The following is a 12447-nucleotide window of genomic DNA, read 5'->3' as shown; positions in this document are numbered from 1 at the left end:
CGTTGAACCTATCCTGAAGTCCCAGAATTTAGAAGCTGAAAGAAAATGTAGAATCAGATACTATTTTGCACAACACACGGGGGATTCTTTTGGCACAACAGACTGAAGCTTCAAAGTGCCATTTAAGCATGAAAGAGTTAATCCTGCTTCAGAAATATACATTTCAGACAGATCCGGTTGAGGATCAGTTTGTTTTATAACAATGCAAACCTCTTTTTGAAATTAGTCTGCAGATTTGCTTTAGTTCTCTTGCCAGGATGTTTGTCAGGTAGTTTGTCACTTAAAGAAAAAGGAAATAGGTGAGACAAATCAGATCAGCAGAATATTATAATCATGGTTAATTAAACCTCTGATTTCCTGTTCCATCAGTAGAAAAAGAACACCTATTCTCGTAGGTCTCCATTGCTTAGTTCAAAGGGGAGAATCAGGACAAATGAACTGGAAATTCAAATTAATATATATTTTGTGAACTGGTATTTGCTTCATTCTCTCTCTTTCATTTAAAAAAAAAAGGCCTTATTTCCTTTTTGTGCCTTATGGTTTTATTTAATTACGAATGAATTTTAAAAGCAAATTTCCCTCTCCAATCAAGTGTCTTCCCCTACTGAAATATATTCAGTAAGTATCCTTAACAGAAAGATGATCTATACTTACTCTTTATCTTTCTGATTTAAATTTGTTTAACAGTTAATTTGACCTCAACAATGTAGCTGTATTTTTTTTTCTTTTAACCAATACCCTGATACAGAGGTAATTTGGCAGAGGTGAGTTAGTTTCTGAGAAACACCACATTGTTAGTCTATAGATTTTTATCATTTTGAACAGATAATCTTAATCAGAAAATTCTGCAACTCTTACCACCTTTTGTCTACCTTTTATTCCACCAAACTAAGTGGAAATTACATTTGCAAGAAAGGAAATGAAATAATTGCAGGCCCAAGGTCTTGCAGAATGCGTGGTGAATTGACAGTGAAAAGGATCTTGTGTTGACAGTCACAGTTGTTATGTGCTATAAAAGCATATGTGAAGCTTAATTTATTTTACAGCTTGCCTATTCTGTGAGAACCTAAAAGACACATTCAGTTTTAATCTATCTGTTAATGTTAGTGCTGTGGGCCTGGTTCTTACTGCGGTGTGCCGTATCATTGGTCTAAACTGGCCTAACGGGGGAACTGTCCCAAAGCCATGGTCAAGGAGTATCCTTCAATGCAATACAGATGCTGTAGGGGCTCTTATACTGTTATACCCCTTTATGCTGCTGGGCTGATAGGGAAAAGAGGACATGGCCAGGATGCCCTGCATCATACTGATACCTGACTGCATTTTTGGTCCCTTGGGGTTGTTCGTGGCCAGGATAAACTGGAGTAGCCCTTAAGCCCTGGTGTATTTGGCTTTGGAAAGAGGGCTGAAGTCAGGGCAAAATCATTTTGCTGAACACAGCTGACAACTTGACATCGTAATTAAGCAGCACCCTAGACTTACTTCCTTGTTAACCAGACTGCTAAGAAGCAAACAACACTCTGCTTTGACCAGACACCTAAGCAACAGTTACTGACAGTCAATAATTTGCTTGTGTTCTTCTCCCCGCCCAGGATAAGGGGCTTGTCCATCTCGTTACCATTTACATTTCTTTAAACACTGACAAAGGTGTGACCTATTTTACTGTTTTCAGTGGCTTGTCAAACCACCTATAGTGCACCCTGCCATGCAAGAGGATGGGTTCCCTAATTACAGGAACTCTCTTCCAGTATAATCTTTTTTCTTTGGTTAGTTTAAACTTTAAATGTTAAAATCTATAGCATCCCTATAGAAAAATCATACACACAGTCCTGCATGATGTATTGCTTTTTGCTTCATTGTCCATCTTCTGTGGCCCATAGTCTGAGTGGTATTTAGAGAATATTAGTTAATATAAAAGGCCAAATTCTGCAATCTTTACTCATGTTGAGAAGCATTGACTCATATGAGTAGTCTCACTGTAGAAGGGGATCATGTAGTCAGTAAAGGCCCAGCCTTGCCATCACACACACGAATAATTTATTGACAGCAGTAGGCTCGTGCCCCACTGAACTAAATGGGAGTTTTGCCATTGACATCGGTGGGGCCAGAATTGCACGCATTGACTTAAATGTAGCTAAACACATGAATAAAGTTACTTGTGTGTAGCTGCGTACAAGATAGTGACTTAAATAAAATAATTGGACGACTCATATCTAAATAAGCACTGCTCAGTCTGAGTAAGGATTCTAGAACTGGGCCGAACATGAGTAGATGCAGGTCAGTTCTAAAACATCCCTGTAAACAAACAGGCTAGCTGATCATATTTCAGAATTTGGAGAAAGTAGCTGAGAAGAAAATGCTTTGTTTTTAACCAACAGTCCAGTGATTTCAATTCAACAAGTTAATAAAGTGATGGCTCAAAGTTGTTAACAAGCTGGTGTGGAGTTGGGGACAGGGGAGGAACAGGTCACAAAACAGAAATTGAGGGCTCCCCATACAACTGTCCTCCCAAACATTTATCCCCGCAGGAGTCTAATTGAATGGCAATTCCTCAAGAGAAGCAAGGTAATGTTTTGTTCTGTTGGAAGCTAAGGGAGTTCCCATGGTTCCTGTGGTGAATACACACAGAAAGGAAAGGTGTGCCTCACTCTTCCTTTTTTTTTTTTTTTTTTTTGCATTCTCAGCACTTAGTAAACATTTGTTTCCAGGCAGTAGATGACTCAGTTAACAGAATGAACCACACAGAGGGGAAGGCTTAATCTGATGATTTTATACAATTAAAGGATTTATTCTCCTTCTCTCAGCTGTAATCTTAGTACCCCTGAATTGTCTACTGACACTGCAGGAAACAGCTCAGCCTCAGAGAGACACAACTACAAAGGTTTTCCATGTGCAGGTTGAACATGGACAATTAAGCTTGAACAACAAAATGAAGAGGACAATGGGATGTTCTGAAAGTTGAGAATCTTCTTATTTTTAACAAATAGTCTTAAAAGTAGCTCATAGACACTGAAAAAAATATATATATATACGCCATATTACAGTGCAGATAGCTGATACTGAAACGATGTTCCTAACCATTCAGTTTCAGTGACTTTCACTGATTTTTCAAGTACATGCTATGACAGGCATAAAAGTGACAGTGGTTTTTAGGTGCTTCGAAAATCCAGTCTGCCGACTATGGAATATCTCTAAAAATTCAGTTCTAGTTGAGTGTTAAATTCTTTTTAGCTAACTACTAGCTGCCTAGGATTGGCCACTGTCAGAGATAGGAAAAGGGAATACTTGGGCACTATTCTAATCCACTGTGTCAATTCCGACATTCCTGAAATTTGCATTTGAAAAGAACTTGTAAAGATGTTTTTGTGAAAATTCAGCATCTCTATACTAATATACAGGTGTTTTCCTTTGGTCCCTTGCATTTTATTCACTTCTCTGCTATCTGAAATGTTCTGATATGCATTTCTGAAGCACTTGCTGTGTTCATGCACTAAGGGTGAAATTTACTCACCTGTAGAGAGCCATAGTAGTACTTATATGGCGGGCTCTGCTTCCCTAAATAGGCTGGTGCAGAACAGGGTCACTGGAGGTGGGTCAGAAGAAAAGCTATTGATCTGTGATTTGACCCAAACAACTGGTATAGGAAGTGGGAAAGGGCACACAAGTTGGAATAGTGTCCTCTGGAAAGTTGCATTGCAGCCTTGATACTTGCCTGTGGACTGAAGGAGGTAAATGTCACACACACTGACCCCCTATTCAGTCCTGTGCATAAAGCCCATTTACTTAAGTTTTGTAGTAGATGAGTGAATTTCACCTTCGTTTGTGGAAGAGATTGTAGGGAAGTGTTCTTTGTAGGTAGAGAAATGGCAAAGCAAGTCTGAGAGACAAGCTGTGTGTAGCAGGAAATCTCTCTCTTTCACTAACAGAAATTTGTCCAGATAAACATCCTGCCTCACCCAACATGTCTCTCTAATATCCTGGGACTGACACAGCTACAGCGACGCTCAAAATCAAACCTGAGTCACAGTTTTGGTTTCCAAGTAGTGTAAGCTGCAGTGTCCCACCATATGATGGTAATCTAATCCATAACTATCCTAAAGCTTCAAACCATATTTAGGTTTGGATGAAGATATCACAATTTTTTTTAGGGTTTTTTGCTTTGATATGGTAAATTAATGGGGAAATCCTAGTGTAGAATTGTGTTAATGCCTTCAAAATGTGGGATTGAAACATGAACAGTTCAACAGTGCTTTTTTTACCCTCTTAATGTTGTCCTTTTAGCCTTGTGCTTTTGCAAATGATCAAGATTCTCTCCAGACGTGTATTTAGAAATCTCTGGCTTCTAATGTATAACAAAATGATAAAATGAACAGAAAAATTATTATTTAAATCTTAAAGTTACAGTGCAAACCAGTGGCAAAAAGGAAAATCCACATCACAAGTGACAGTACTGGTCCTCAGTTTGTCTTATTTTACTGCGGTTGCCACCAATGTGAGAATCATTGCAAAAGCAACAGTGGCACTAGTTCTCAGATGGACAGTCAGTCATAACTCTTTGTTTTACTGCGTTTGTTGGCTTTTGTCATAGTGTTAATGCGAGTATTTTTATGTTAAAATTACAACCAATCCTGCTTAAAACACATGGGAGCTGACATATTAAACTGTCAGTTATATTACTGTTTATCATGTAAAAATGTCTTTAGATTTCATATCATGGATTAGAAGCATTTAGTCGCTTTTAAAAATGTAATATGTGTGGAGTTAAGCACTATTATTATGGAAATATGAATGCAGAGACTATTTCAGTCTTAACAAATATCTGCACAACTAATAATTTGAGTTTGACATCCAAAATAAAATGCTTAATGGAAATAAGCTTTGTATAGAGCTGGAAGTAAATATCTGAGTCAGGTGCATTTATCGTGAAATTAGAAAAAAGAAAAAAAAGCACTTAACCGTAGTATGCACTAATTGTTCTCCAAGCTTTATTTTTGGCAATAAACATTGATTGATTTTTTTAAAAAAATTTTTATAAACCATGACATTTTCTGCACATTTTAAAAATGACTTTATATTTACTCTTTGACTGAAACTTTATAATGCCAAGTTTCAGCTCCATTTGAGCTGTTAAAAGTGAGATATATAAACAGGATTTATAATTTAAACAACACTCCCTCAGCCATAGCAGCAGTCCTGACAAACGGGTGTAGCTGTGTAAAGGACTGGAAGAAGAAAATACTAGCAAAATGAACTGTGAATAGTCATTCTTCTTTTATATTAGAAAATATAAGACTTGACTTAATCACTGGATTTCTCCATTAAACTATTTTATATCGACAGATTTAAATCTTTCATTTTTCTGTCCTTGAAGGTGGTAAATATGATTGCAGTTTTATCCATTTTTATTGTAAGTGAAACAGACTTCAGAGTGTTTGGCTGTGCCTCAGTTGTTGGACGGCTGCCACGCACTAATGCAGACCCCCTGTTGTGAGCCCCGTGAAGAATTATACTTTGATTCACCAGATTGTATTAAATAGTCCAGCTGTTGAGATTTGAAAGATAGTTACCTTCGAAGTGAAATAAAAATGAACGTGGCATTTATGGCTTGGACCATTTTTATAGTGTTGGGCAATCAGCTTTTCAGAGGTAGCACTTTCTAAAATAACCCTCTTATAGTTACAGTGCTCTGAAAAGTCTCATTTACTGTAATGTTCAAAATATCCCACCTTGTATTTTCAGCAAAAATAAGGTTGAGCGATAGGCAGTATTTGCATAAAATAAGCATTATTTTCCTTCTTAATTTTGTGTGTTTTGACTGTATTCACTTGTCTGCAACTGTATCTATTAGTGCCAGTTTCAGAATTAATTAACTTGTACTGAAGCTCTTATGTTAGGCATGATGCTTGTGAAAATAAATTGAACATGGAATTTCCCGGAATACAAACAAAAATGTGCCATTTGAAATGTAGATACAAAACATCCATCTCTTGAAGAAACCAGATGAGAAATTTCACTCTTAGGGTTTAGAATACTAACCTTCGGTACACCTTGTCATGTCTGTGTCTTGACTTGTGTCAGTTCAGGTTGCAGGATTTACTACCTCTCTCTTCGTCAGGTGGGAGCCCATGAAATCTCATCACTTGAGTTTCAGTTGCTGAACCAGGCATCCTCTCTCCCTCTTGTCTTTCTGTCTCAGACAGAACTCTCACATTGGAGAGTAGTTCATAACAGATGGACCCATCATATTAACTTTTTTCCCTTCTGGAGATACTCAATTTTCCTTTCAATACTCAGGTTCACTTACTGGCAGCTTGGAAATGCACTGTTATTAATTGTGTTGGAGAAAGACAAGAAATGGTCCCAGGCAAGCAAGTGCAGTTGAACCCAGCAGTCATTTATCAGCTTTTCCATGAGAGCAGAGCCACCAACCTGTTGGTGAATCTAGGGCTTATCTACTTTCACGCTGTTTGGAGAGGCTCACAACTGTGAGTGCCAATTTCAGGTCAGACCTTCAGAGAACAGGGTCAGTACCCTAAACTGATGGTATATTCTACCATTAGATTTCACCAAGACAGTAACAAATGTGCACTCCTGGATCACTGTATTAGTCTTACCATGGAGTCATAAACAATCCCCTTAGCCTCTCCAACCTATCTTGCCACCAGACAAACAGGACTTTGTGATAAAGGTACATTATACCAAATATCACATTACATTAGGTTACTCCCAACCCCAGTTCTCGCAGTTTTCCAAGGAAACAAAGGATTCAGGTCTACCCTTACCTTGATGACTGGCTGATAAGTGGTCAGACCAGGGCCCAGATGGAGGCATATGTAAGGTTAATAGTGTCGACCTTCCAGAAGATAGGCCTGTTGATAAAAATTTGGAAATCGACACTCTCCTTTATCCAAAGGATAGAATTCATAGGGGCAGTCCTCAACTCATTTCAAGCAAGAGCCTCCCTTTTGGAAGCCTGGTTCTCGGTTCTGGGCCTCAATCCTAGAAACCCTCAGAAACCAATCCATCACCATGGCAAGAAATTGCCTGAAACTTCTGGGGCACATGGCCTCATGCACTTATGTGGTGAAACGTGAGATTGAGGCTGATTTCAGGCAGAGCTCTCACTACACATCAACATAAGGGAACTCGGAGCCTTGCCTCCAAACATACCAGTCCCACCTGGAAGGCAAATGTGTATTGGTGCTTACAGAGAACATGACAGGGATGTTCTATATAAGCAGAAAGGATGCAGTATGCTCCTCTCACCTATGGCAGGAAGCTCTCTGCTTGTGGGAATTCTGCATTATCCCACTCAATCCAACTCAAAGCCTCCTATTTCCTGGGGCCACAGAACAAGCTAGCAGATCACCTCATCAGATCCTTCTCCAATCACGAATGGTCCATGCGCCCAGACATCGTGAAGGACATTTTCCAGAGGTGGGGAACTCCCCAGATAGATCTGTTTGCAACAAGACACAACAGGAAGTGTCTACAGTTTTGTTCCTTCCTGAATCACAGCCTGGGCTCACTCACAGATGCGTTTCTCCTCCCTTGGAAAAATCATCTCTTCTGTGTATCATTCCCCCCTTCCCCCCCCCCATTCCTTTCGTACACAAGGACCTGCTGAAGATCAGAGAGGAAGGAATGAACCTGATCCTGATAGCCCCAGCCTGGTGTTCTCAGCACTGGTTCATCACCCTTCTGGACCTCTCAGTGGAAAACACCAATCAGCCTACCTCCATTTCAGGATCTCATCTCGCAAGACCATGGACACTTATATCACCCGAACCTTGAATCCCTTCATGTCACGGCCTAGCAGCTCCATATTTGAACCCCTTAGAGCTACCATGCTTCAGTCCAGTTCAAGAAGTTCTTTTAGAAAACAGAAAGCTATCCACTAGAGCTACATAGCTGGCAAAGTAGAAAAAATTCCCCATCTAGTCAGTGCAGAGAATTCCAGGTATACATCATGTAATGTGATAGTAAACAACAGATTATAGGTAAGTGAAGACAATAACATTAACATTTCTTTGATATCCACGCACAAGTGAATTGGTCCATGGATACCAGTGCACTTACCATTTCTTTGATATTTGCCCACAAATGAATTAGCCTGTGGCTTTCATCTGGGCTGTCCTATCAGCACCACATCTATGTTAAGGATTTTTGCACTGATGTAGCTGCCTTAGTGTAGACCCTTTCCGTAGTTTCATTTAGGCTAAGCCATACCAGTGCTGGCCCTGTTCTACACTGGTGCAGTTCATCTATACTAGGGGTTTGTATGCATGTAACCACATCAGTGCGAAACTCCCTAAAGTAGACAAGCCCTTACTGTTTGCTTCCTGGTGGTCTCCCTAGGCAAGCACCCAAAACGTTTTTCTCCCCACAGCAAACTATCAGAGTATAAGCCCAGCTCAGAAAGCATAGAATCTGGGCCTATTTCCATCTGCATTTCAGTGGATCTCTTATGGTAGGATTTTCAAAAGTGCTCTGAATTGAGACTGAAGCTGGGTGCTAAGCACAATTAAAAATCTGATTATCTAGGTCTACCTCTTAGCATGTGGCAAAGTTGAGGACAGTGGTTCCCAAACTTTTTAAGTCACGCCCCCTGACCCTTAATGTAATCTGCCTGCGCCCTCCTGGAAGCAGTGGTCGGGAGCCAGGGCTGGGACTAGAGCTGAGGCTGCAGCCAGGAGCCAAGGCCAGGGCCGGTGCCTGGAACTGGAGCCACAGCAGGGCCATCCTTGGGGCTGAGGGCTGGGCTGAAGCAGAGTTGGGAGCAGAGCAGTGTTGGGTGGCGCTTCCTTCCCACCCCTATAGGGGCTGGCCCGACCCCCCGCCAAACATTCCTCTGTGCTCCCCCAGGGAGGTGCAACCCCCCAGTTTGGGGACCACTGATTTAGGACATCAGAGGCTGTGTTTAACCTCTTCAAGAGTGCAGAATGCAGATGTAGACAAGAAGCCAGATTCTCCCTACTTCGTTACAGGTCTGTGGTGTGAAAATCCTGAGTTTTATATTCTGCCATCTCACTGACTGACATGTGAAACCAAAAGCTGGTTTTTCTTGGTTTACTTCTTAACTTCGTAGTGTATTGTATATTAACTGATTATTATACTTGTAGTTTATACAATGCAATTGTTTTGGTCATCCATGCTGTTAATAATTTAAATACATTTCTGCTCACTTATATTCCAAAAATGTGATGATGAAACCTGTTATCTGTGTATTTATTTATTCTACTTTTCTTCCCAGATCACCTAGTTACTTGGGATTTACAAGAAAAGCTACTGGCAGTGAAAATCAAGCGGAGTCCATTGTAGTTTTAGATCCTATTTCCAGCAATGAAACAAAAACCAAAGACCAGATGCCTGAAAACACCATAAATCAACACAAGATGAAAGAAGAAAAAAATAAACAATTAAATAAAGAAACTAGTGTTGACCAAAAAAAAGAGTCAGACAGCTCTAACTGTTAATTGTTATGCTAAAAGGCTGAGACTTTGGGGCATCTTTTCCAGTGAGTGTTAAATTGCTTAGGTAAATTGGCAAGGGTTATATTCTGCACTCAGAACTATATTCAATAAGAGTTTACTGAAATGGCCTATTGTATGCAGTTTTGTTATATGCATTAGTAGGTTACATGACTATATAGAACTCGTAATCCCTTCTTGTTTTGGTCTCGTATGTGTACGTAATAGTTTCCTAGGAAATAGGTTACTCAAAATATTATTTTTTCATTTTATTAAAAAAAAAAACCACTTTTTTTTTTAATGTTAACAGCTGGACACTTTGTAAAGGCCAGTAGGGGCCCAATCCGAAGCCCATTCAAGTCAGTGGAAAGGCTCCCCTCTAATTTCAGTGGGCTTTGGATCGAGCCCTAAGTAGGTAATCAAAAGAAGTAACTTCTTCATTTAGACTGGGTAATATCAATAAAAATCTGTTTTAGACACTCTGCCTTAAAAATATTTTGATACCTATTTAATACAGGTGGTCTCCTGATCTCCTACTTACTAACATCTCCACACAGGCTATTTTAAATAATTTTAAAGCACAAACATGGAACAGTAAACAGTTGACATGAGCAGTGAAGACAGGCAGTGCAGTGTCCCAGTTTGGTACCAGGAGTTTTGGTAACGGTTTCTAAATTTAGAATGTCAAACTGATGCTTCATTAGCCAGTGGAAATTGAAGCTCTGTTAAGGTCTGATGCCACTCCCATTGAAACCAATGAAAAGACTCCCATTGACTTCAGTGGGAGTTGATTGAGGCCCTCAATATAGAGTGTGCATAGGAAAATAATGAACAAGGCCCAATCCTGCAAAGCAGTGCCTTTGTGGACATTTCCACTCTCACTTTACTGGATCAGTCTGACAGCCCATCCCTGCACCTCATTACACATGTAAATAATCCTTACACATAGGAGTCCATTGTAGTCTGTGGCTTTAATAAGACAACTCATGGCCCCGAGCCAACTCCTTCTGAAGTAAATGTAAATCCTTTTGAGCTGAAGATGAAGGCTGGTTCTGTGCTTAATGCACTGGTTTGGGACTCAGGAGATCTTATTCTGTTCCCAGCTCTGGCGCAGATTCCTATATGTTGTTGAGCAAATCACTTAATTTCTCTGTGCCTCAGTTCCCCACATTGTTCTCCCACCTTTTGTCCGTCTTGTCTGTTTAGATTGCAAGCTCTATGGAGCCCAAACATCACCCAGCACTCTGGAGATCTGAAGTTGGTTGGAGCCTAGGGGCTACTGTAATGAATTGTACTGGACTGCTTTGAGTAAATGTATACAGGATTGGGGCCCTGTCAATCTTGCAATTGATCTGCACTCAGAACTCGCATTGATTTCAAGAGCAGGTCCATTATTACTAACACACACACTTTTGGTTTTATTAATACAGCATGATCCTTGTAAGCCTTATACTGTGGTGGCACAAGTTGTGTTATCATGTGATAACACAAGTACATTTTATCACAGCTCTCCTTTCCAGTGAAGATAGAATGACAGGTACACAACTTACTCTTCACTACCAAACCACATTCCATAGAAATTCTTAAAAGTCAGCACAATATTTGACTCCTACATTGAACAAACAAATGTAATCAGGGATTTATTTTGTAATTTAAACTGAAGATTGGTGTTACTGAATTTGAGTGGTAATGTACTTGACTGCACTATTTGATTTTTTTTTTCTTTTTTTAATGACCATAAGAAACAGTGATAGTATTTTAACTATTGAAAGGGATGAATGTCTTCAGTTTGGCAGGTTGGCTTTGCATGGCACTGTCTGGTGCTTCTCTTTTAGAAGGAAAATGATAGTCATGAATGTGGTAGTTGTGCTTTTTTTTTTTTTTTTGCACGTCAAATCTTGGGGTTGATCTAATTAATCAACTAAATGTATTTCCTAAATTTGGGGAATTGTCTATCATTTTATTGTGTATCTACATTTTCTGTGTTTTTTTTTTTTTCCTACTAGTTAATTTTCCACTCTGTTTGCTTATACTGAATATAAAATGTGAAATTTTATAAATGTATTTTTCCTCAAATTATTACTACTGCTGTATATGTTAATTGCAAGCTGCCCTAAAACAGAAGTTTTTTTTAAAAATATTTCTTTTACTTAAACTATTTCTGTTACACTATGATATAAATTATGATTATAAATTATTTTCACTGTTGCTTATTAAAAATATTACTGACAGTTTCCCAGAAATTGTGAAATTTTGTTATACTGTTATTCCTTACTTGAAACTGGGTAAGCTCATCCACCTGTGCAAATTGCAGCTCTTTTTATCTATACTGGGGTTCACACTGATGTAACTTCATCAGTAGTTGGCCATCAATTGCTAGAATCAGGGCAAAATTCCTGATGTACACCAGGTTGAAGAGAGGTGTTCAGGATATGTGGTGTGATGAAGTAGCATTAACAGTCAAGGTTGTTGTTTTCATAAAGTGTTTGCTTATTACTTGTCTACAGTTTGTAGTTCTTGTATATAAAGCTTGGCATCATTTTAAAATCAATATACTTATTGTTTAAAAAGTGAATATAGTTATACAGAGTTTAGAGAAAATAACTCTTTATTAAAACATCCAGTTTTCCAGAATCTTGTTTTAGAAATGTAGGGTAAGATTTTCAAAAACTTCTCACCACTGGTCTAACTGTTTCCACTGAAATCAATGGTCCATAGGGAACCAGAGAGAGGCCAGTGTGGAGCAGTTTTTGAAAATCCCACCCAAAGTATCTTCAGATTAAATATTATGGAATATCTAAAATAACAAATGACTTACTGTGTAGGATTATTTTGTGTTGCAAATTCACCCTGGCTAAAATATTTCCAAAGAAGTATAAAAACCTATTTTAGTAGTGTTCATACTTCTATAAATCTTACAGCAGAGTTATGGAGACAGAGTGGGTGAAGTAATATCTTTTATCGGACCAATTTCTGT

The 12447-nt window shown here is 39.0% G+C and overlaps 1 protein-coding gene across 1 annotated transcript in view; it reads left to right on the top strand.

The window, feature by feature from the left end:
* SHTN1 (shootin 1) overlaps positions 1-11695 on the top strand; it is a 95920-nt gene extending 84225 nt beyond the window's left edge. The window contains exon 17 of the mRNA XM_067561296.1: positions 9254-11695. Within this exon, the coding sequence (XP_067417397.1) occupies positions 9254-9476 (223 nt within the window). The 3' untranslated portion in view covers positions 9477-11695. The remainder of the gene's footprint in view (positions 1-9253) is intronic.
* Positions 11696-12447: the final 752 nt, after the last annotated feature.

The sequence above is a fragment of the Emydura macquarii genome, unplaced genomic scaffold (genome assembly GCF_026122565.2).
Source record: "Emydura macquarii macquarii isolate MOO-44397 ecotype Brisbane River unplaced genomic scaffold, CSIRO-AGI_Emac_v2 contig_2372, whole genome shotgun sequence".
Classification (NCBI taxonomy): Eukaryota; Metazoa; Chordata; order Testudines; family Chelidae; genus Emydura; species Emydura macquarii.
Note: the sequence above shows the minus strand (reverse complement) of the source record. Positions and strands in the feature narration are given on the sequence as shown.